At 39.4% G+C, this 26180-nt stretch overlaps 1 protein-coding gene across 3 annotated transcripts in view; it reads left to right on the top strand.

Moving 5' to 3' along the window:
• Positions 1–733: 733 nt before the first annotated feature.
• LOC135225701 (gonadotropin-releasing hormone receptor-like) overlaps positions 734–26180 on the top strand; it is a 59317-nt gene continuing 33870 nt past the window's right edge. The window contains exons 1-5 of one of the 3 annotated variants that reach the window (XM_064265061.1): positions 734–1214; positions 15617–16395; positions 16916–17099; positions 19892–20088; positions 20544–20680. In XM_064265061.1, the coding sequence (XP_064121131.1) occupies positions 15841–16395; positions 16916–17099; positions 19892–20088; positions 20544–20680 (1073 nt within the window). In that variant the 5' untranslated portion in view covers positions 734–1214; positions 15617–15840. Of the gene's footprint in view, positions 1215–11337; positions 11934–15616; positions 16396–16915; positions 17100–19891; positions 20089–20543; positions 20681–26180 lie in introns of those variants that run through there. The other 2 variants (XM_064265060.1, XM_064265059.1) reach the window with 2 other exon arrangements.

Here is a 26180-nt window from a genome sequence, read left to right as displayed (position 1 = left end):
AAGACATGGAAGGCTGTGGTAAACCATTTATCACAAAAAAATGAAGACATCTTAAAAAGGAAGGCAGGTGAAACTTCCAGAAAAGGCAAAGCATAAAGGTGTTATCAGGACTAGAAAACAGGCATATCTCGTTGATAGACACGAGAGAAGACTCAAAATAGACCTAAAAGACGACAATACCTAATAGGCTAGGCTGAGTCGAGTCACATGATCCATTGGGCAAGCAGGGAAAGATTTTCAAATTTGAACAAATTTGAAAATCTTTCCCTGCTTGCCCAATGGATCATGTGACTCGACTCAGCCTAGCCTATTAGGTATTGTCGTCTTTTAGGTCTATTTTGAGTCTTCTCTCGTGTCTATCAACGAGATATGCCTGTTTTCTAGTCCTGATAACACCTTTATGCTTTGCCTTTTCTGGAAGTTTCACCTGCCTTCCTTTTTAAGATGTCTTCATTTTTTTGTGATAAATGGTTTACCACAGCCTTCCATGTCTTTGTTTACCTGCTCAGCTGGATGTCTCAACCACAAAGGCAACAGTACCTCACCGTTTATTGCCGCTATTTGAATGACCTAAATGAGGGCGTATACTCTTGATTCTTGACCTCACTCTTGATGAACCATTTTCCCTAATTATACCTACACAATAAGAAAACAACTACAGCATTAAAGTTAGGATTGGGACTGGAGACTCAGGAGAGCCACAATTGCCATGACCAGTGAGGTCCAAGGGAAGAGATGGTTTATTCATTATCGAAATGCACATAGTATAAGCCTGAATTAGACTAAATGAAGACTCAAAGGTAAGTTACATAAGTTTTGAGAAGGTTAAAGAGCAATTTGAAAAAGAAGAGGGTGAAAGCGATAATCAAAAGTTTTATAGAAAAACATGCAGCAATTCAGGGAGATGTCAATGTAATGAAAAGCATACTATTGAAGAAAACCCAGATGTCCCCGGAACTTTGAAAATATGGTTGTGAACGGTACGTACACACGAAAGTTACCTTAAACGAGAGAGAAAAACGGAAGAATGCAGACCCTACAAAGAAAAATGAGAAGGTATTGGTAAAATAGCTGAGGGGAGATGTCAGTCTGTAACCAGGGTAGCAACGCCTTGCAATTACCTAGCGTACCCACGGTGTAGAGCTGCAGGTGGACCACCGTCTAACCAGAAAGGAGAAGATGGACTCAGAAGAGAGAATTAAGGAAACGAACAGGTAAGGGATCTCAAACTTAGTAAAAAATGTTTGCCTTTTTTTCTGAAACTTTTCAATAGAAATTTCGACCCCCTGTCGGAATCTATCGTTTATTTGTATCTCACAAATTAATAATGAGTTTTCTAGAAGCCGGAAGGTAAAACTTATTTTTTTTTTTTCGTCGGGCCTACTTCCTTTACCCATCAAAACTCTTTACCAATATTCTCACGACCAAGAGTTATATATCTGGGTAAAGGGGTACCTATCTTCATTCTTTTCCTCAGCTAAGAAAAAACTGTAGGCCTTCATTCTCTAAGTAAGTGATCAATAATAAGATGCATCATCTGCATTGCTCGTTTTCCGTAAGTAAACGCAGGTTAAAAATTCATTATTTTAGGTGATCGCGGATTAGGGTACCTTGTAAAACCCCAAAACGTAATTAGTATAATATAAAGGTGTTTGGATCTCAAAAGCCTAATGGACATGACGCTTGACTCCTCAGTGAACGATTTACTCTGTCCAGGTTCTATATCTCTCAGATGTATTCGAATATTTGAGGCCCTTTCTGTTGTTTCTGTTTAAAAGTCACAGGGAATGCTGGCTTGTTCGGCCCGTGGCTGATTCGGATCAGATTCGGAGACCATTTACTAGGCTGATTCGGACCATTTGCTGGGCTGATTCAGACAATTGTTTAGGCTAATTCGGACCCATACAAATAATTTAACATAGGTATAGCAATGATATTAGGGAAACCTTTGATGAACTTTCAGGCAAGGTGGGTGTAATTGGGCCAGTTAGGGAGTTTATGGATTATGTTGACCAAACGTGGTTGCAGAGTTAGTTGTGGAAAATGGAGAACTGGTCAGTGTTTGGGCGCAGTATTAGGAAAAACAACGATGTGGAGGGGTGGCATCGTAAGCTGAACAAAAAAGCCAAAAAAGTAACCTCGCATTGTATTCACTTATACCTTTACTTTACTTACAGGCAAAGGAAATACCGAATTAGGTGAAGCTTGTTAAAGAGGGCAAATTAGAGACATCAGAGAATAAAGAGGGCAAATTAAAAGAGATATCAGAGAAAGCTGGTCAAGAACTACAAGGGCGTTCCATGAAACTGTGGGAGGATTATAATGAAAGGAAATTAACAACTGGTCAGCTACTGGAGAAATGTGCACACATATATGCGCCAGTGTAAATCAGGGGACTATTTCTGGCGAATTTGCGGTAATTTGGGCTATATTTTTACATGAACTATTTTAAAAATTAGATCAATATGTAATTGTACGAAATAAATGGTCCTAGAAACGTGAGAGGATTGGATTTCCATTGCTTACCCAATATATGTTCATAATAGACATTGGATTGATTATGGATTACAAACATTGGAACAATATTATAAAGCAATGTTGCATATGTAAATACATATACAAAGTGGCGGCTCATCAGTAGGCACTGTGGAACTGCATCACCCCCCATAGATTATATATAATATATTGACAAAATTATTGAATTACAAAATTATGAATATGAGAAATTGAATATAGATTATCAATAATCCGTTAAAAATGATTACCATTCACTTGTTTTTGAAAAAAAAAAATGATACTATGTGGAACTGCTGGTGCTCAGCAGTTCTAATTTTGCCAGCCTGCATCGAAGGGTGAGGAGAGCCACTGGCACTGCCCTCTCGAGCAGTGTTAGCCTAGCTGTTGGAGGTCGAAGGTGTGATTTGAAATTCGTCAGTAGCTCAGTCAATATGTAGTTTTAGTAATAGTGATCAAACTGGTGCCGATACTAATGAAATGTAATGTAATGCAAAATTATCAACGCAGTGGTGAGTTGCAGTAAATGGGAAAAAATTATAACCACATTAATGACAATTATATTAAAATTCAAAATAGCTTTCGGCAGCGATTCTGCTGCCCTCCTCAGAGAGAGAGAGAGAGAGAGAGAGAGAGTGAGAGAGTGAGTGAGTGTTTTAGCCCTTTTGTTTTATATAGGCCTATGTTATTTTATTTTACTGCCATACTCGGTTTTGTATCTTAAGTTTTTTGTTTAAGTGTTTTTATTCCTTTTATGGTTTAATGATTTTCATTATGCTACGCTTAGTTTACATAAACAATATTTTTATATAACATATTCTCATCATTTTCTGTCAGTCCGTCCGTTGGTCTCTCCGCTGCCGAAAGCTTTGAATTTTAATATTTTAATACTTTTTCAGTTTTGTTTATAGTTTCAAGTTTGATTAGGTCAATCATCCATTAGTAATCAGTCATAGCCCAAGAAAAACACAATCAGTAAACTTAAGAAATGAAGATTTAGGCATTGTTTATAGTATGTCATATATGTGTACTATATAATGTGTGTGCGTGCTTATGCAGTTGATATCAAGGAATTAAAAAAAAAATGTAACAGCACCCCTATGAATGATAGCCAGGAGCCGCCACTGCATATTAGGTCCGAATCAGCCTATCGTACGAAGGTCCGAATAAGCCTGGATAAAGGTCCGAATGAGCCAGTAAATGGTCCGAATCAGACAAGATCCGAATAATCCTGTTCCCGTCACAGGTCACTCCTTTTACCATTCCTTTGTTCATAATCTCTTTATTCCATCTTACTTTCCACCCTCTCCTAACAATTGTTTCATAGTGCACCTGCGAGGTTTTTCTCCTGTCAGTTTCCGTTTCATCGCCGAATGGCCTCCAAGGTTTGTCAAACACTGAAATACAAAAAATAAAGATAATTTAAAAATGTTTAAAACCATGTTTTTTCCTAAATGCTCTAAAAATACAAAATGAAACTTTTGGTGATCCACAATATTAATGGTTACTTACGCCTAAACATGAAAGCGAAGCAGTACCCTTGCTTTACTTTTCTTTTGGTCTAAATTTTATATTCCCTACCATTCCGGCATAAATGTCACTATTGTTAAAGAACTGTACTACCCTTTCTGTTATATTATTAGAGAACTTCTGTACGTAGTACCCTTTCTTTCTTATTGTTTCACTTGTCCGTGAAAAGACATATTTGCTAAAAAGTAACTTTTAATTCTGAAAGCAAACGCCACTTTTATGAATGCTAGAACCTTTCATCACAGGTTCGAATTCAGCCACAGAAGATGAAAGTTTTTTTTACTTGTTTCTCTCTTGGATATAGCCCTGCAGTGGAAAGCATATTAAGAAAAAAAGTGCCAAGGAGCCGTTAAGTTAAGCGGTCATTGCGATTATCAAGGAATGCAATAATCTGGTAAAAGTGACCAGAACCTTGGAAGCGCGATAGTGGCCGCAGTGCTGTCATGTCGGTGGACCGTGCCTATTTGCAGCGTTCCCTTCCTGATACCTACACCAATTTGTTAACCTTTTAACAGAAGCGTGATTTCAGATTTTTGGGTGGAGGGCGGGGGTTGGCAAAGCGAAGCGAGCCCAATCAGCCTTTTCTTTTTTTTGAGACATTTTGTGTGCTTGTTGAAGTCACATGAGCAAGGTATTTCAGCAAAAAATTGTATACCTCCACTACTGTTTGTTTATTTCATCATCACTGGTAGCTAGTAGACAGACAAGGATCAAGAAACGTAACATTTCCGAGAAATTTCATACATTTATGATAGGACATTTAACAAGAAAACATGATTTTTTTTTACATATTAATGAAAATGTACTTCAGATATAACTCAATGTGATGACACATTTGAATTTCGGTAGGAATAATGGAAACACGAGCTGCTGTTACTTCGTGGGGGTGGAGGGTGACGGAGGGAAACTTTAGTCTTGGGGGGCGCAGTTGCCCCAGTCCCCCCCTAAATGACGCCCCCTGCCTTTTACTTGACCCTCTGTCCCGCTTCGTTTCTTCAGTCTTGCTGTCCAACCTCAGTCTTCTCCCAGTTCCATCTCCAGATCCGTGTGCTTCATCTCGTGTAGTTTTTTTTGTATCTTTTCATCTTACTGACCAACCGATTCAGTTTTCCCTTCTCACGGTCTTCAGCCATCGGGCGCTGAATGGCCAAGAATGACTTAGTTCTTGGCCTGGCCTTGATTATTTCATTAATAAAATATGACCAGTAGAATATATTATAGATATACTATATATATAATAATATATAGTATGTTATATATATGTATCTATGTGTATATATGTATTATATGTATCTATCTACTATCTATATATATAATATATATATATATATATATATGTGTGTGTGTGTGTGTATATATTATTATATATATATATATATATATATATATATATACATATATATATATATATATATATATATAATATATATGTGTGTATATATAGATATATATATAATATATATATATATATATATGTCTCTATATATATGTATCTATATATATATATATATATATATATATATATATATATATATATATATATATAGTGTGTGTGTGTGTGTGTGTGTGTGTGTGTGTGTGTGTGTGTGAAAGGAAAACTCGAGAGCGTACGGAAATTTGCTATAACGCTATGCAAAACATTCCATCCTGTATTTTTCTGAAATTGTATTGAAAATTTCATAAGCTTATAGGACAACTACATGACCTTCAATTAAGACTAACTACTTTTACATTCTAACTGGCATGGATTTCCTTTATCAGATTTTCTCCTCTTCTTCCACCCGTAGGTGGTTCGTGCCGTTAGTGCACTTCATGTGGTGCACTGTAGGCATTACTTAGGTTCTTTGCAACGTCCCTTCAGCCTTCTGCTCCTTCATAGCATTCTTTTACTGTATCTCCGTTTTTTCTCTTTCTTCCATCTTCCTTTCCACCTTCTCCTAACAATTGATTCACAGTGCATTTGCGAGGTTTTCCTTCTGTTCCACCTTTCAAACCTTTAACGGCCAATCTCCGTTTCAGCGCTAAATGACTGCATACGTATGTCCAAGCGCTTGGCCTTTGGCCCAAATTCTGTATTCTGTTTTGTTCTATTGCTCTTCCTTCCACTCGCCTTTACGCTTCCTAAATGTCCGCGATTCCTGTGTCAAACAAACACATTTCTCAGCATGAAAAAGTGGAAAAGCTGAAATTTGTGTATTCGTCGTCTCCTCCACTCTGTCTTATCACAACCCGGCCTCTCTTTTGTTCGCTGACAACGGCGCATACAAAGATACAAGCTGAGCATATGCCAAGATCTTATTTCTTTGTTTTTGCTTCGGAACGATCTACATTGTGTGGGACGACTTATCACCTGGTATACGTGAATACTTTAACCTTGAGGATGAGAGAGAGAGACAGACAGACAGACTGAGAGAGAGAGAGAGAGATAAGGATCTTACGGCTATATAAAATTACAATACAATCCGATGCAGATACAGAATTAGTGATATTTATTTTCAAAATATATCACTAACGCAATTCTTATTTCGTCATCGTTGTGCGGGTAATTCGAATCCATGGTTAGCTTAGAAACGTTTTTTTTTTATTATTATTATTATTATTATTATTATTATTATTATTATTATTATTATTATTATTGAAAGATATTGCTGCATTCAACTTGTAAATAGTCTTCTCTATTTTTCTAATAATAGCTTTCTCTCTGCCGCTACAACTGGCGAGTATTGCGCCGATATTACTCATCAGGAGGAGTCAATTTCAAGGATAATGGTAACAAATTTATTTATTTGTCACAGTTTACTTTGACAAATAAATAAATTTGTAACCGTTATCCCTGCAATTGACTCTTCCTGATGAGCAATATCGGCGCAATACTCGCCAGTTGTAGCAGCAGAGAGAAAGCTATTATTAGAAAAATAGAGGAGAGTATTTACAAGTTGAATGCAGCTGATGCAGCAATATCTTTCAATAAGACTTGTTTGAAAGAGGGTCTCCTTCCAATATATTATTATTATTATTATTCGCAACGCTCTGTACTAAACATTGTCAATCAGCAAGTCTTGAAAATCAGTTAATACAGTTGTCAATATGTTTAAATTTGCGTCATTTTGTATGTTTTGATGTTTTAGATTATTGATGTACACATTTCTTACGGTATTTTTACTTTAACGCTCCGAAGATATTGATATTAGGTTCAAATAACTCGTAGAATGTCTCGATTTTGAGTTATTTATGATTTAGGACTAAGAAATATTTCGTTTTGTTTAGAAAATATCAAGATTGCAACTTAACTCTTCAAACCAACAGAAACCCACATCCTGAAAGTCTTGGGATGAATTGCCAGAGCGTTGAAAATATTTTTATATTATTCAAGAATGAATCTTGCATGTCCCCATTGAATGATAAATGATAATTCAATGGCATTAAAAAAAATGTTACTGCGTCCATTACTACGGAAACAATATTTATATAGGTACATGTCACGATCAAGAGATATTTTGGATTTTATTCCCACACATTTTGAATGACGCAATTCTGATAATGCGTCTCTCTCTCTCTCTCTCTCTCTCTCTCTCTCTCTCTCTCTCTCTCTCTCTCTCTCTCTCTCTCTCTCTCTTTTGTTACTTAACAATTTCTAAGGATCTTTTCACAATACTGTTCAGGCTTTTCATAATTTCTAAATAAATATTGATGCTTCTCTACAATATGGAATCCCGTATCTATGGACGTGGTCCAGTGATTGACAATAATTTGACGTCAGAGCAGACCGACGCGTCGGTATAGCAGTCGCCTTTCCTTTATTTTCCAAATCAAAATGCCAACACAATGAGGGGGCTTAGTGTCGTCAGTGCGCCTCACGCGGTGCACTGTAGGGATTACTGAAGGCAAGGTCCAAAGAAAGGGAGGTCAACCCACTGGAGGCACCAAATTTGTCGTCACCTGGGCATCCCGGATTATGACGTCAGAGTAGACCTCTCGACCTTGTTCATCTCAGGTCATGCTACTGACATCTCATTCGTTTACGAATCGTAAATTATAGGCCTGTGATTGGTAGGAAAACATTTGTCCTTCCGTATTATTATTATTATTATTATTATTATTATTATTATTATTATTATTATTATTATTATTAGGGAAAAACTCTCTATCGCGAGAGTACTATATATAATGTTCTAAAGGGTCCACAATAATTCAAAGTGTTAAGAGTCCGTTTATAATTATACATAACACTTTGTATTATTGTGGACCCTTTAGAACATTATTATTGTTATTATTATCATTATTAATAGGTCTTGTGTCCTTCCGCAGTGGCACTTCTGTCATTCATCGAATTTAAAAAAAACGAGGTGATACTGTAAATTTTCACTGCTTCCTTAAGAATGGAGAATTAAAAATGTTTCCTACCGTATTAGACCGCGTGAGTTTATATAACATTTTGTCGTACGAGTTTTATGCAGCATTTCTTCTAATACTTCACCGTATATGACCTTTTGAGTTTTGTACCAAGCTATCGTTTTATTCGTTGTAGTGTGAAAACGATCGTATTCAAAATTCATCATGAAATCAGGAATTTAACCACGATAGGACAACCCAAACAGGACTAACCAAACACACTTTTGAATATTTACTGAAATCGCTCAGAGGAAAAAAACTGTTGTAAACACGGATGCGCACGACATTCTTAGTTTTAAATCAACCGCAAACGACCCTACCAACAACGATGATGACGTAGCAGGTAAACGCCTGCCAAGCCACTGCCGTACTTTGCGAGCAAGAGTTTATTTCAGGACATGCACTGGCAACCGGTAAGTCACTGCATGTCCCTAACTGATTCCTGGTTTGACTTACTTATTTCTCGAGTCCCTTACAATGAGTATATCCAAGTTCAACCAGACCACTGAGCTAATTAACGGCTCTCCTACGGCTGGCCCGAATGATTAGATATTTTTACGTGGCTAGGAACCAATTGGTTACCTAGCAACGGGCACAAATAATTTATTCCTATATCACCTCGTATAACGTAACAATAAGCACCTCTCATCATGTTGTACGGCTGTTTCTTATTGATCAATAGATGGCATAAATTATATCCTCCTTCTCTTTGTCATTTTTCTATAACTTGTTAAATTTCACAGAAAGTTTTATTCTCTTAAAGACAAAAACTCGCCAACAGTTATGGCAGTACTGTTTATGTATATACCTCCTCATTGTGTTTGCATTTTGATTTGGAAAATAAAGGAAAGGCTGACTGCTATACCGACGCGTCGGTCTGCTCTGACGTCAAAAATTATTCACCGCTCCCCCCACCCCCCGGCTTACCCCCATTTTACCTGTCCGTGGGTTGACCTCGGTAGACCTCATTTTTCCTTGGACTTTGACTGAAGGTTCTTTTCAGCGTCCCTTCGACCCCTAGCTTCGACCCCTTTCGTTCCTTTTACTGTACCTCTGTTCATATTCTCTTCCATCTTACTTTCCACTCTCTCCTAACATTTGTTTCAACTTTAGCTCCAGCGCTGAATGACCCCATAGGTCCTAGCGCTTGGCCCAAGTTTTGTATTCTATTCCATATAACTCATTCACAAGTCAAAAAACCTGAGGATGTTTGCGGAATCCTTTGAGAAATGGCAAATTAATACAGAACTAAGAGTATCGAAACTTGCCTGTATCATCGTAAAACATTGAAAATAGGCATTACAATATGAATCTTAATAAAACATGAATCGTAATAATGGAAATGATTTATCTCAACCTCATCGTTGAACGTCGGGTATTTACAATTGCGCTGATATTGGTTGGCAATCGTCAGATCGAGAACATTTCCTTCGTACATTCTGTGCCCTCCCTAACCTGCCAAATTTTAAATTATAATGTTTGTCAGCATTGTTAAACTACTTTCCTTGCACACACCAAACCAATCTCTCTCTCTCTCTCTCTCTCTCTCTCTCTCTCTCTCTCTCTCTCTCTCTCTCTCTCAAACGGATTTCGTTGACCGAATAGTAAGTCAAAGGCCTGAACACACGACCTAATCTGCTACCGTTAAGAAGGGGCCATAGACCCATGATTCTGAACAGCTCGCATGCCCTTTGTCTCTTTTGCTTTGTTTTTGTATCATGCCCTGGAACTTTCTGCGTAAGCATGTAGCCAGTGGCTGCACCAGGCCTACAGCAAAATATGTGCGTTACATTTCTAAACCTGGGAGTGGCTGCTGCCAGCGGTAAGATATCCGAGATCATTTTCTCCTTTCCTTTTCCAAATCTTTGGGTCCTTCAGAGTCATGGGTGTCACGATATGCGTCAAATACCGTATTCTCTTTTTAGCTCTGAAGGGGAAACCAGTCTTGGTAGGTAGGTAGGTCTGTAACATTCAGAGTTGGACTGCTACCTGATCTGATATCAAGGCCCTTTTTCTTATAAAAGTAGCTGCTGAGAAGGGGGGAGTGGAGAGAGAGAGAGAGAGAGGGCGAACGCTATAGGGATCTGGAAGATATGAAGGATTGGCTGTAGATGTGCTTATATTTATTTATTCCTTCATAAATACACATTTCATGATTAAAAATAATAAGAATAATAATGTGAAAAAATACCTTTTTAGTTTTCTGTAAAAGAAAACTATTTAGATGACTATCTGTCTGTCCGTCCGCACTCAGATCTTAAAAACTACTAAGGCTAAGAGGACTGCAAATTGGTACGTTGGTCATCCACCCTCCAATCATCAAACATACCAAATTGCTACCCTCTACCCTCAGTAGTTTTTAAGGTTGTCAGCCACGATCGCGCGTCTGGCACTGCCATAGAAGCTAACAACATAGGTGACCACCAGGCCGTGGCTGAAAGTTTCATGGGCCACGACTAAGTGTCTCGGGCTGTGGCGGATAGTTTCATACAGCTGTACAGAAAACTCGATTGCTTCAGCGCATTTTTTTTTACTTGTTTATTATCGTGTTCCACGGCGTAGAAGGTAACCTGAGGTGTGCTTTTCAACCACCCATTATTATTCAAATTCACATACAGTGTATAAATTGTTGTAGCTGGTAATGACACCAGAAAATTTAATTTTATGGCCAGTCTACATAAACCGTTCATTGATAATATAAAATGCATCTTTAGTTATTATTATTATTATTATTATTATTATTATTATTATTATTATTATTATTATTATTATTATTATTCGAGAAATGTTCTTCTGTTTGCATTGTAGAAAGCCCTATCAATCCTTGAATTAGTTTCGTTCCTCGCTTACTTCCTCATCCTTGGCGTGTCCTTCTGACAGAATGTCATTTGTCATGTTACCTTCAAGAGCTTGAAGGGTGAACGGCCCGAAATATTTGTACATTTATTTAAACGTTAATTAAAGGAGTTTTCGCTCGCAATCCGTTGGTCTGCAGTGTTTACCACAAAGTTTTCTTTCATGATTTTTTTTTCTACTAAAGACAGCGTCGAAGATCCAGGCATCGCTAGTGAAGAGCTGGCAGTTCGTGAAAAAGAAGAAGAAAAAGATCTCCGTTTACGTCTGTTCTGTGGGTATCCAGATTCAGAACGGAGCGTGGCGGCTGGTCATTCTTGCATGGGAAGGCGACCATGCCGGTTACATAGGGACGCAGTACTGCTGCTAGTTGTCTTGTTTGTGACGCCACAGCACTCTTATTGTCTGCTGCTTAAGTCGAAAGGTTGGTAGTGAACACATGCGAGTGTAGTTTGACTAATTTAATCGGTTGAGTGAAACCTGAGCGGAAGCCCATACTAGGCCTCATTTACCCTTCCAACGCCTTGTCAATCTTACGCGGGCCTCTAAGAAGCACCGACCAGCCTTAGTTTAAATGTGGAAGCGTCTATCTCGAATTTTAAGAATTCGCGGTTACAGAAAGAAAGAAGCCTACATTGTTCCGAGTAAGTTTATGGCTTATCGTACTTCCAGTTCCCATGTGATTTTTTATTGCATATGCAGTGGCGCTGCCAACTAAATGTTGCGTGGTAAACGAAATCAGTCACTGAAAAGATTAAGGTAGTGCAACTTATATAGTGACAGTTGTTGGAGCTGATGGTTTTAGTTTAACCTGTTTGGAGGCAAATTACTGCATCTGCGCAGACGACGATGGACCATAGGTTGGTCCTCGGGTTTAGTCGGGTGATCGGTCTATAAAATTATCTTGTTCTTTCCTCGTGTTTTAGGTATATAGACCTAATTATGTAAAGTCATAAGTCTTATATTTTTAAATACATTTAAATATAAACAAATTACCAGTTTTTTTATTATTAATTTAGCGTAAGCCAGCTCATTAGACAAAACATTCGTAATATCAGTCTATTCGGTCTTTGTAAATACAAATACTAATCACAAAAGAGAACTTTAGACTGTTGGCCTGTGAAGGTGTGGCTTCTTTTTAAGCACTGTCCATTCATTTCAGAGTGGTTTTTTCATTATAGATTATTTATTTAAGTATTGATTCGTATGTCGGTTGCTAATACACACACTCGTCTTTTTTTTTCAATTGGTCTCAAAAACTCTAGGATTAGGAACATTAATTCATTAAATTTTTAAATATTCTGTTGAGAACAGTGACACGTAATTTGTATAAGTTCTTACACTTAAGATTATAATATGGGGAAATGAAAAAAAGTAAAAATTGTTATGGAGGCGATAGATAGGAAATTAATGTTAATATCAATCCTGTCCAAATTTATAGAAGTCTTGAGTAGAAAAAAATAAACATTTACAAATTATTCACTGCAGATGCTCGTCGTTATAATAACGTATACCTGCACGTTTATTTATATGAAATTAAACATTGCTGAATGCGTTCTCTCTCTTCCTCTCTCTCTCTCCCTATCTCTCTCTCTCTCTCTCTCTCTCTCTCTCTCTCTCTCTCTCTCTCTCTCTCTCTCTCTCTCTCTGTTCCCTTGTGTTCTAACTCCATTGAAAACCTCTAAATCCGAAATTTAACCTGGGGCAAGTTACATATAAGTTTCTAAATGCTATTTTATTCAAGAATATTCAGCCTCCTCTTTTTGTTGGGGTTTGTTTCCAAAGACGTCCATATATATATATATATATATATATATATATATATATATATATATATATATATATTGCTTCTGTTCACTATCGTAAAAAGTGAGCATAAGAAACACCTGCGCAACTTGAGTACCCTTTGGTGGTAAACTGGCATTTTAATAACAACTAGCAATCTTATTCATAATGAAACAAAATACTGTATCACTAAGCATGAACTTGAGTTCATAATCAATACACACACACACACACACACACACACACATATATATATAGATATATCTATATATATATATATATATATATATCTATATATATTTATATATATATATATATGTGTGTGTGTGTGTATGTATGTATGTGTGTGTATTGATTATGAACTCAAGTTCATGCTTAGTGATACAGTATTTTGTTTCATTATGAATAAGATTGCCAGTTGTTATTAAAATGCAAGGGTACTCAAGTTGCGCAGGTGTTTCTTATGCTCACTTTTTACGATGGTGAACAGAAGCATTTTGCCATCTTCTGAATGACATAAAATAAACCGCGAGTTGCCATAAAATGTGACTTTTATTACTCTGATTCAACGGCTGACGATGGCGAAGGCGATGGAGATCCAGACATTTCTCAGGCGCAATGTAAGCCGTAGTAGGTATGTGACCTACAGGTGTTGCCCATGAACAAAGAATAGATTTAGATTGTGTTCTCGCCACTGTTGTCTGTCTGCACCAAATCTGATAAAAAAGCACATACTTTGTTGTTATTCTCCCCCCACCCAGTCTGGGGCATTCCCAGGCCCATCCTTACCCTTTCCATCATCAAAATGCTTGACCATTGTGTCTACGCGTGATCCGATCATGACGAAGCGGTTTCGTTGCATAACTGTCGTAGCAAAGCACTTTGAAGACCTGTAACATACACCATCGTAGAGCCTTGATGATTGTTTTGCTTGCATTCTGATTTGCATGTTTTCTTACGTTTTGTTGCATATCAAAATGTAAGGATACACTGTACGTTTTATTTTAGATAATCGTTTTCTGGATATGGAACTCAAATGGGTTGCACGGTACTACATCATTATGGAAACGCACTTTGTAACGATTCCAGCAATATCTGTTCCTGATTATTAGGAGCAAGCATACTGACAGAGATAATTCAAGTAGGCATGCTCGCTTAATGCGAAATGGGGAAACCGAACGAAATATTTAATATTCTTACGCCCAGCATAAATTTATGCACAATGTATACATACTCAAACAATGGGTTTGGCTGAGATTTGTCGAGTACCTGGAAAGTCCCTATGCTATAGTATTGTACCCGCGCGCACAAACAGCTATATAAGTCGTGAGGGTGAAACAAAATGATAGAATTTATAATCAAAACTGGCTGTTCTTATTCTTGAAAGGCTACATTTCCAACGCACTTATATATTACTATATTAATAACACAGCTTTCTGATATTATGAATATGTTCCCTTCTTAAGAAACAATGGACGCCTTCAGGAGGGCGTAAATAGTAATTGATTTTGACCAGCGTCTCTCTCTCTCTCTCTCTCTCTCTCTCTCTCTCTCTCTCTCTCTCTCTCTCTCTCTCTCCTTTCTTGAACTGGCGTGCAATCAGGTTACCGTTGGCCTCGGGTATTTGTTTTGGGGTGGTAAACTTTATCGTGTTAAATCTAATATTTGGACTCTTCTTGTAAGCATTCTAATGAGTTCCCAATATATCAAATGAACACAGAAAAGGACTTTGTTGGTTGCGATTGTGGTTACTGTAAGTTCCAAAATCTAAATTGAGTGGGAAATGAACTTTTTATAAAGGGAAAATCACGAGCAAAAATTTTGTCATCTCTTAACCTAAGACACACAATATCTCTTATCACGCACATTCTGATGTCAATCTCTCTCTCTCTCTCTCTCTCTCTCTCTCTCAATAATGTAAAGTCCTCTACCTTAATAAAATACATATTTTGTGAAGTAACAATGTATTATGACGAATGTTTTGCATTGACTGTCAATGACTTTGCGGTGAGTTGGTCCTTGATACTTAAAACAGGGGTGACCTTATTTTAGTAATCGTGTGAAGAATTCAAAGGTAGCGCCTATCGAAGGGAGTTCGATTCTCGGACATTCCATTGAGGAGTTAAAGATGTGCATTTCTGGTGCTAGAAGTTCACTCTACGTGGTTCGGAAGTCACGTAAAGCCATTGGTCTCGTTGCTGAATAACCACTGGTTCCTTGCAATGTAAAAACACCATACAAACAAACCTATCGAAGGGACATGTGCGCAAAACAAAGTATTGAGAATCGTTTTGGAGTCTTGCTCTTCAAGTATTGATATTTCATGCCTTCAGTATGTTAAGCCGGGGAAAAGTGACTTTTATAAAAATGGTACCTTGGTCTAGAAGTAAGACTTTTTACCAATTTACCAAGTGGGGGAGTAGAATGAGAAAGATTATTTTGGTGGTACTTTTTTCTTTAGCTGAACTTATGTTGTCATACCTGGCCTCGGCGAAAACATATATTAAAATTTGCAACATGTTGACCTAATCTTCTTTTCCAGACACTGAGCTCCAGCTGTGATGATAAATACTGAAATTTTACTTCAATTTCAAATGGTTTGTTGTGAAGACCTTCTAGACTGGTTAACCGCTTGGACAGTTATTTACGAGTTTTGATGTTAGATCACATTTTTGGGAGCAGCCTAAAAATTGATGGGCGAAGAAAGCCCTGGGGAATTCTAATGGACATTTGGATAACAGAATTATAAAAGCCTCTGATCTAGAAATGGACGGAATTATAGAAGCCTCTGATCTAGGAATAGATTACGAAACCACGTTACCAACAGAAACGTGCGACTATTTCTACGACGTGGAAGCGTCGCTCATGAACGCCTCCTGCTACCAACCAACTCCCAAGTTCACGGAGGAATCTGAGATCAAAGGCTTAGTGCTGGGAATCATGGCAGCTCTCTCATTCGTCGGCAATACAGCTACTATCATAAGCATTATTATAGTTAAGCACAAGAAGCGCATGAAGTCATCCGTGTACATTCTCATCTGCCATTTGTCTGTGGCAGACCTCTTCGTGACTTTCGCTTGTATAACGACCGAGTCTATCTGGACGTTCACTGTCCAGTGGCTGGGTGGGAACTTCCTCTGCAAGTTTCTGAAGTATCTGCAGCTGTTCAGCTTGCACCTTTCGACGTTTATTCTCGTTCTGATCGGCTTGGACCGCTACTATGCTGTGAAGTATCCCATGAGAAGGTCTGACATACAGAAACGCATTGGATATGGCATCGCTTTTGTCTATTTCCTGAGTGCAGTGTTCAGCATACCCCAGGTAGGTTTTATAATTGTAATTTTCAGTCAAATTATTTTTTTATTTTAATGTTAGAAGTAAATGTATTCTAATATTCATGAAAGAGCAATTTTTTTGTTCATTTGCTGTGAATTTGGGTACTGTAGGAGTAATGACGTAGGTTGTGTATTTATACGGACTGTAAGTATTAACATTGTATTTGTCTGCTATTTACTGTTATTTTGTTAAGAGATATAATTGTACCCTAATGCCCATTAAAGACAGAACTTGATCTTATTAGCAACTGAGCAACTGATTTGAGTTACGGAGAGTAATGAATAAGGGATAATTGCAGAGAGAGAAGAGAGAGAGAGAGAGAGAGAGAGAGAGAGAGAGATTTAGCAAATTAGCTGAAAAAAAAGGTGTTTGATAATGTTGCCCGTATGAATAGATCATTATGTTAACAGATATATTTGTGATAGGGTAAACAGAAAAGGGTCACCGATTTTTTAAATTTTTATTTTTAAGTCTTAAAATGTTAATAAATATTACTTTCTGGCAGCTGCTGGTGTTTCATGTTTTGAAGGGTCCTTTCCCCGAAGAGTTTTATCAGTGTGTGACTTACGGACTGTACACAGCAAAGTGGCAAGAACAGTTATACATGACTTTTGGTCTAGTGTGCATGTTCATCCTGCCCTTGACAATACTCACCGTCACTTACGTCATGACGTTCATCACTTTGAAAAGTAAGTACTGTTGAGTTTGAACTTCTTACAAATATCTAGGTGGACACAGAATTTTCACGAACACAGACCAACGTCATTATAGCTTTCCAAGTAGTCAGCAACACATTTTATGTATTTATTTTTATTAATAACTTCATGGTAAATACTGAAAGATATCCCTCAGATCTGGTAATGAACTCTCACCACATTAAGAACTTTTTATTTTCAAAGGAGATATTTCAGTGCTTCATTTATGTTTGGAGGATTAAACAGGGCTGTGAAACATTTTCTGAATGGCAGAGACTAAATGGGTTTTATTTTGTTTTATTAATGAGTCCAATGTGTTTACAGGTGTTTGTTTTACTTGATGAATGAGAGGGATGTGAATAGTTAAAAGATTTCATTTTTCATATGGATGAGCATAGGTTTTAACACAAATTGTATGAAGAAACTAAGGGTATTACAAGAAGTGCCCGATAGATATGAGGGAGTATTAGTCAAAGGAGTACTAGGAAAATCACAAAGAAATATTTTGTGAATAGAAGGGAGTAGGAGAATTTCATGTGTTTTCTAATGGAATGAAATACTAGTATATATCACCTACTATGAGATTCAGAGCCTCTGTAACACGGTTTTTTCGCAATAACTTTTTATCTATGCATTTCATAAATATAACGCTTATTCAGAATACATATTATATCAACACATAAATTTTGAATGTATTCTGCACTACGTAGGTTGAATAAATTTGGTACTTATAATGTAAAAGTGACCTTTTTTGAAGACGGGCCAACTTACTCAGAGAAAAGGTTTCGAACGCACTCGTTACGTAACTTATGACATCATTTCTTCCCTCTTTCTCGATGGATGATTGGCTATACGTAACGAAGGCTAAACCTCTGGCAACAATGACATACAAATTTAAATACAAGCAAAGCAGTACACCTTTTTGAACTCTGGAACCTCCCCACTGATAATTGTCATAATGAACAAACCAACAAAATATGTTAATAAATACAAAAACACTTCTATTATTAGTCTAACTCCCAAAATAAGTTTCCAAAGAAATTACAGTCTACTTTATAGGTCACAATCAGATTGAAAAGATGTAGGGAATAGTTGGTAATTACCAAAAACATAGTAGACAAGCTTGATTTGATAACTGCTATATCAAATGTCAAGCAATTTTTATTTATTGGCTATCTAACTATTTACTGAAAAAAAAATAGCCGGTACCGTATATTGGCTTTAAACCTTCACCAATAATTATCGTCAGAATGGCGACTTCATGAGGCTCCACCCACTTTCGCCTCGTTATAATTCAGGATAACACTGAAGGCTACCATGGGCATTGTTGGATTAGAAAATTTAACTTCTGGCTATAAAATCTAATTTCTCGAGTAGTTGTAAGAAGTGCTAAATGATCCTCAAGGATCCCAGCAGTTGGCCTAAACGTTTAATTCATGTATATTACTGCTATACTGTTGCGGCACTACTGCTACAGTAGTATTACTACGCTAGCACTGATACCCCACCCACCTCTATGTATCGTTCCGCCATTCATAAAGTCTTTGGGTTTCAGAGCCGATGGCATTTCTGTCTGGTGGATGGGCGGGGCAACATTTAGTCAAGGGTGTTTGTTTACCTTGCTTACGTAATGAATGTTTTTCGACTCTTGGCTCGTAATCATTAGCCATGGCGTCGGCTAGATCATTTTTACTCTATAAAAATTAAAACTATCTGGTTTAGGTTATTGATAATGCTGACAAAATTTGTGTGGTTGTAAAATATACATATGTCAACTTTCAGCTACATCCGATGCTTTGACAAGGAGCAAAGTCCAAAAAACCGTGTTACAGAGACCCTGAATCTCATAGTAGATATCTTCAATTGGATGGAAAATAAATGTTGAGAATTTGTGATTGAATTGATTGAAAGAACTTGCAGGACTGCAAGAAAGAGACTGTGAACGGGAGAAACTAAATAAAAAAAATATTTTGAGGACTCAGAAGCGCTTGAAAACTATAAGGTTGAGAGGGATTATAGAAAAATTTGGGATAGGTGTCTTGTACATCTTTCTGTACAGTACTAGTAGTAGTAGTACTTACACTAAATTTTGTTATAGCGTTTGGTAAGAACCATGTACGTAGCATCAGTACATTGCATAAAGGACAACGGATCAAGTACGCAGAGAGACAATATTTGCATAAAGGAGAATGGATTCAAGTACGCAGAGAGAGAATTGTAACTTTTAAACCAGTAGTTACGGGTGCTTTTAGTAAATTTCACCAGATCCATTTATATTTAAAAGTTAAGCTACTTTTAAAATAACTTTTAGAATTGACATTGAGATATTACACATCTTTGTTATTCCACACAGTGTAGAATTCGGTCAAATACAAGCATTAATATGTAACTCCTGAGTATTTTTATGTTGTGGATTTAAACTATGTTAAAATGTTTGATCTTACACAAGTATGAACCTTCAGTCTTTACACGGGATTTAGCTTGTGGACGCGAGCTGAATCTTATGCAGAGACCTTCTGGTTTGTATGTTAGGAAAAATACAAAAATACTTTATAGATTTACCATTTTGTCTTTGGTGATGCCGCAAAATAACATGAGCTTATGCAACTGAAGGATTCTAACAACACAAAAATTCAGCCTACCAAAGTTCTCTGTGGCAAAGAGGAAACCAACTATTAACCGATGGTAAAATCACGCTTACATTCTTATTGGATAATCAAAAGAATGTACATGTGCTTGCTTTTTATGTTTTTATTTCTTCAGTTTTCTCAACTCCTTATTTTCAGAAAGTGAAAAAATCTTCAAATGTGAGCGTACAACTTTGGGAAACACTTGTCCAGAATTTCACCGTCGACGGCTTTTGAGAAAAGCAAAGATGAAAGCACTAAAGATCTCTGTGATTATTGTCTTGGCATTCATTATTTGCTGGACTCCATACTACACACTGATGATCATCTCTATGATTTTTGATGCTGATAACATTGTGAGTTTGTTGAAGGTACTCATTTTATGAAAGATGCAAGTTTATAATTTTATTGTCTGAAAAAGCGATGATGCTGTAGTGTCCATTATTATAGCATTTTTGCTTTGCGCCCTTTACTCTAACTGTTCACTTTGTCCCCTTCTCACCGAGCTGTGCAGCGTCACCTTCATTGCTTCAATTTTTACTTTTCATTTAAGAAAGTTTTATAGACAAGTAGTTTGATTGTCTACAGATGTGTTTAATAATCTCCTAATTCCTGTTTCTGTTGTGACATGCTCCTTATGGAGAGACTTACGGTTTAGAAGATATTTGTGTTTTCTTGCCATATTGAAGAAAAAATTGGTGTTCGTGTAACATTGTTTTAAATTTTTCACATATATTTGTCTTGAGTTGGTGATAATTTGTGTAATGAGAAATTGTGTTCATAGTATTTTATAAGCTGCTGTATTTTGCAGGTATTCAAGAAACTTCAGAGCAGAATATTTTCTTTTGGGATGTCCAATAGTCTGGTTAACCCTATAATTTATGGCGCATTTCATCTTTGCCATTGTAAACGAAAACGAGGTTCAGTAAGAGTAGTCCAGCCAAGAAGGTAAGCTCTACAAAGTCATTGCTGTTCATAAATCAGTATTTTTGTATGCTCTGTTCTTATGCATCATTTCTCTAAATAAATATAGCGGTACTGTACAGTGCTTTCAGTAACTGATCCCTCTCATTTCTTGTTCATCATACTCTTCAGTCTTATGTATATTGTATCTGTCCATCTCCTAAGGTTGAAGTTTTACATCTTTGGCATAACTTTTAAACTACAATATAAGCAATAAGAGACTTCATATTTGGCATGCCTACTTCTCTAATGAGGCCCATGAGGAGAGTAAGATGAAGGTTAGATTGGAATTTGTCCCTAACAAACACATCCTGTATTTTTACATTCTTCACCTCCATTCACATGTAATGATACATTGTCATTTTTGCTGAAAAATTATAATTGTGCAACCTAAAGAATTATCTTCTGACATGGTACTAGACAGTGTACAGCGAGGAAGCACTTGCCATTGTGTTTCTGTCTGTTACGTATTTCTATTGACAGATACTAGCACCCTAGGTGGGAACTATGGCATGACCCTGGGAGGCCAATTATGGTCATCCAGCTTACCTTCTGAATGTTGTGGAGATATGGCAACCTGACCTGAGACTGCTCTCTACTCAGAAGGCTAAGAGCCAGTTAGATGTGAGCAGATATGGTGCTGTCAAGGATCTGAGTGTGCTATGAACAAAGTTGAGCTTCTCAGGTTTCCCTGGATGGTGACTGATGCTGCCAAAAAGATTACTAGCAGTAGTAGTGAGTTGGAAGAAAAAAAACCCTCTCCATAAGTTGTTCACAAAGCTACCTTCATGAGTGAGTCTTAACAATTGCATGATGAATTTAGTAGTCAGGCAGCATTCATAATAAGGAGAAAAATATGAAGACTACCTATAAATCCAAAATTGGGTATTAAAGGTTGATGGAAAAGCAGCAGTAGCTCCCATTCACCCTCCTAAAAAAGGATTGAAACATTTCCTTGGTAGCCAGGAGGAATTTTATTACAGTAATCTCCCAGGCATTAAAGAAACAAGGGGTTGGTAGAGGTTAGGCCTCTTAAGTTTAAATAATGTTTTAGAGGATTGTCTTAGACTATAAATTCCTTTTCAAACTATTTTCAAGATCGGTTAATTCTGAAAGGTCATGTAGTGGTTTTAGAACAACGACAGTCTGTGATAAAGGTGTCATCTTTACTTGGTGTATAGAAATTGGGTGTCTTTTATAAAGGGCCTAAATATGTTACAGTAGTACCTCAGGATACAAAATTAATCGATTCCGAGGCAGCCTTCGTAACCTGATTTTTTCGTATCTTGAACCACATTTTACATGTAAATTGCCTAATTCGTTCCAAGCATTACAAAAACACCCCAGTACATTTTATTATAAAGCTAAATTGACCAATAATCAATGAAATAGAACAATTTGGACCATTCAATACCTAACTTAACCTACATGTACTACTAAAGGGATTTTGACAAAGGAAAAATCTATTTCTGGGGGAAGACCTGTGTCGCCTGGTGAAATGCTCCTGTAGCACGCATTTCTAGGTATAAATAGATGCTAAATATACCAGAGAAAAAGCTAAATAGAATGCTGAAGTTACTACCTTCAGCTCGCTCACCCATAGGGTGTCTGTATAAACACAGGGGCGAGTGGAAGCCACTACCACAGGTTTTCTGCCAATTAGAAGATTCCCCTCAAAACCCCTCTCTAGGTAGGTGCCGTTACAAGGACTACAATACGTCTACCTTCCGCTCGCTACTACTACAACTCCCGCCCGAAGGCTTCATTCCTGAATTACGCACCCAAGCTTGGGCCGGCTAAAGGGTGGTGATCAGGAGAAGAGAGGGATGGATTCACCGGGCGACACAGGTCTTCCCCCAGAAATAGATTTTTCCTTTGTCAAAATCCCTTTTCTGGGCTCGACCTGTGTCGGTCGGTGAAATAGTATCAGAGAATTGGCCATACAAGCTTGGAAAATACAATATTTAAAAGATACAAGAAAAAAAAAAAAATAAAATCTTCTCTTAAAATTAAGTTTTAATAACCAATGTAAAGTAACAAGTTACAATGGTAAAAAAGAATGAACAAATATGACCAGATCCATACTATCCTGGGAAAACAAGAGGTAAGGAATACAAAAATAACCAATATAAACTATGTACATGTCCGGAAGTGGATTGATAAGCACACTAGCCCGGAACCAAAGGGAGACAGGTAGGGATTACGAGCGAGGCAGGTAGGAAAGCGTGAGTACCAAGGGAAAAAATTTATGGCAGAATAAAGGAATAGGAAATAGAGTTATAAGACTAGGCCGTATCAGGGGAGACGATGCTCCCTGCAGCCTCTGCTGAAAATTTAAGGGCCTCTAAATTCTTTAGATAGTGGCGTTTAAATACTGCCGGGGATTTCCAACCCGTATATTTTTTAAGATCCTCTAAGTTCATATTGTGAAAATAGTTAATTGAGGTAGCCATTGCCCGGATATCATGGACGTGAGGGACTGAATCCGGATTGGCTTGTTTAATAAAATAAAGGATTTGGTGTCTGATTCTTTTTAAGGAAATGGTTCCGCCTTTCTCTCTAATAAAAAGAGGACCTGAAGACTTTTCAGAGGTTCTGCCCAGATAAGATTTTAATGTGACAATAGGACAATGATGGGTCCTGTGTGAGAGGTATAATCTTCCATGAAGCCCACCTGTTTTGTGGGTCTTCATTCTTGGCTAAGAATTTCCGATCTGGGGAGGGTAGAACTTCACCCGACGAGAGGAAATCAATGTGATTCGGGTCTCTAGAAAGAGCCGACAGTTCAGATATTCTGGTGCTCGAAGCCAGACTCATTAAGAATAATGTTTTCCTGAGAAGGGTTATATATGAGCATGATTCATAATCAGTGTCTGAAGCCAACTTGAGTACATCGTTTAAAAGCCAGGAGACCGTGTGGGGGCAGTCCACTGGTCTCAGACAGGCACATGCTCGAGGGATAGATGATTAGTACGAATCTGTCAAATCAACATTAAAGCCAAGCTGAAAAATCTTCCTTAAGGCAGATTTAGTTGTAGTAATGGTACTAGCAGCTAGACCTTTTCCAACAGGGTTCTAAAGAACGAAATTGCCAGTTGTTCTGATACGAATACAAACCTGTGGTCCTTTACAATAGGAAGGTAACTAGCGGCAGCTGGAACGGTCGTAAGCTTCGAACAAGGGAGTTCGGTAGTTAACTGCTTGTACGACAGTGCGTGCACGCGCGACTGGGAGGTGAAGAACCACTTTGCTTTCGGCCGCCAACGGAGACAGATGTGTTGTTCGCTCTCTGTCCGCTTTCGTCGTATGCTTTGTATCTTCAAACTTGGTTTGCTTTGTGTGTGTTTGATAAAATACTGTAAGTACGTGTGCTTTGTATTTTATTATTATTATTTCATTATTACGCATTCTTGTGAGCTGGAGACCTCCCCACGCCCCCCCATCAGCCGCAGAGTTTGCCCTGGTGTGGAGGGCCGTAAGTGTAGGGCCTTCCGCTCTTTTCCAGAGGTTGATCCTCATGAATTATGTTCTCGGTGCCGAGGGCACGAATGCTCTCTGGCCGAGCCCTGCGTTATGTGTAATAATTGGTCGGAAGAGCAGTGGGTGCTCTATGAGGGTAGGAGGAAGCGACGTAAGCCTGCAGGGAGTCTTTCGGAGGGTTCTCCGGCGACGCCCTTGGTCACAGACATGTCGTCTTCCTTCCTGCCGCCATCCCAGCTCTCCCGTATGGCTCCTTCCCCTTCAGGGGGGTTTCTCTTTCCTTCTCTTCGCCTGATCCATTGAGCGAAGAGGAGGGGGCAGGATACCCTGACATGCAATTGTACTCAGGGTCTTCCGTTTGTTCGGGGGGGACTTGTTCCCCGCCCGTGCGAGGGGGAACCCCTACTACTAACCCGTTTGTTTTTTTTTTGCTTCGTCAGGTGCTCCTGCTGTGGGCCACGACCTCGGCCAGGTATGGTTCTTGCTGAGTCTCTAGGGCACACAGAGCGTTCAGGGGCTGCTGCATCTTCTGGCGGGTGCTGTTCCAGTTACCCATGGAATGGTGACCACCACCAGCCACCACAGTCTCGACCCCAGGGTATGCCGCCCCTCCCCACCTGGTCTACACACATGTGATGTCGGTGACTCCTACGGCCACTGTACAGACCCCGATCGCTGCCATACAGAGGAGGGGCGTGCGTCCCCCTCCGGGTTCTTCGCCCTACCAGCCCCTGACTTTCGGTCCCTGAAGAGTTCGCCCCTGGTCCTGCCGCCGGTACCCAGGATGTCACTGGGTGCTGTCCCGTCTCCTGCCGTACCTGCCTTGCCTGCCGTACCTGCTGCTCCTGCTGCTCCTGCTGTACCTGCCTTGCCTGAGCCAGTTCCTCCTGAAGTCGTTCCAGCCCATGGTGTTGCTGCCCCAGTCGTGGGTCCTTCCGGACAGGTGCAGCCGGGCCGTGTTGCTTCGGCAATAGCCCCGGCTCCAACCTGGATGGAGGACCTGACGTCTGTCCTGAGGGAGCTGACGAAGAAGAAGAGAAAGAAAAGGAAGGTGTCGTCGTCGTCGCCTGTTGCTGCCTCTTCCCCTTCGACTTCCAAGGCTTCCAAGCTGAGGAAGAAGAAGACTGCCCCCTTCCCCCCTAAGAAGTCTCCTTTGGGAACTTCTAAGGGCCCGTCTCACTCCGGAGGGACGGGGGGTTCTTCCGCTGGTCCTCCTGCTCCTTCGGGAGCAGGGCCCGTCTCTCCTTCTGCAAGGAAGAAGACGACGGGGACCAGAGGGGTACCAGCTAACACCGGTACTTCCTCGCCTGGTGCTAGAGGTCCTAACTCTACACCAGGTTCCAGCTCAGCCTCTCGTTCGCGAGAGGTACTGAGTGTACAGTCTCCTGCGGGCGACCGTACAGCCAAGGCTCAGGCTTCCGAGTTCGCTTGGCGCCAGGACCGAGGCACGGAGCGGAAGGCTGGCGAGAGTTGCTCAGGTGACTTTTGCCAGGCCAGCGATCACTCTCGTAGCAAACCGCAGGCTACCAGGGTTGCCGTGACGGTCCCAGACCAGCCACGGGCTGAGGCTGTGAAGAGGTCCCCTCGATCGCAGGAACCAGCCCCGGCTGGTTCCAGAGGTTCGACCTGCCATGAGATCAGGCACCGCTCCCACCATGACAGTGGTCTCTGCAGGTCTCCTGACCGCCGATCCCACAGGGACCGGACGGGTAGGGAGACCAGCAACAGCTCCTCTGACGCACGGGACCGGGGCCGTTTTTCTCGGTTCAGCCGCTTTCCCGTGGAGAGCCGCGCGACCAGGCCTGCAGCTCGATCGCCGCCGCGGGTTGGCGATCGCCTGCAGCCCCCCAAGCACACCGGTCCTGCCGCTGGGCGGGGCAGAGAGCGTCAGGCCTTCCTCTCCTATCCCTTCAACTTCCTCGGGTTACACCGGGAAGGGCGAGGTGATCAGGAGTGATCGTGAGGGGCGCGCTCCCACCGCGACAGCGGACTCTGCTGGTCCCCT

The sequence above is a fragment of the Macrobrachium nipponense genome, chromosome 13, assembly GCF_015104395.2.
Source record: "Macrobrachium nipponense isolate FS-2020 chromosome 13, ASM1510439v2, whole genome shotgun sequence".
NCBI lineage: Eukaryota > Metazoa > Arthropoda > Malacostraca > Decapoda > Palaemonidae > Macrobrachium > Macrobrachium nipponense.
Note: the sequence above shows the minus strand (reverse complement) of the source record. Positions and strands in the feature narration are given on the sequence as shown.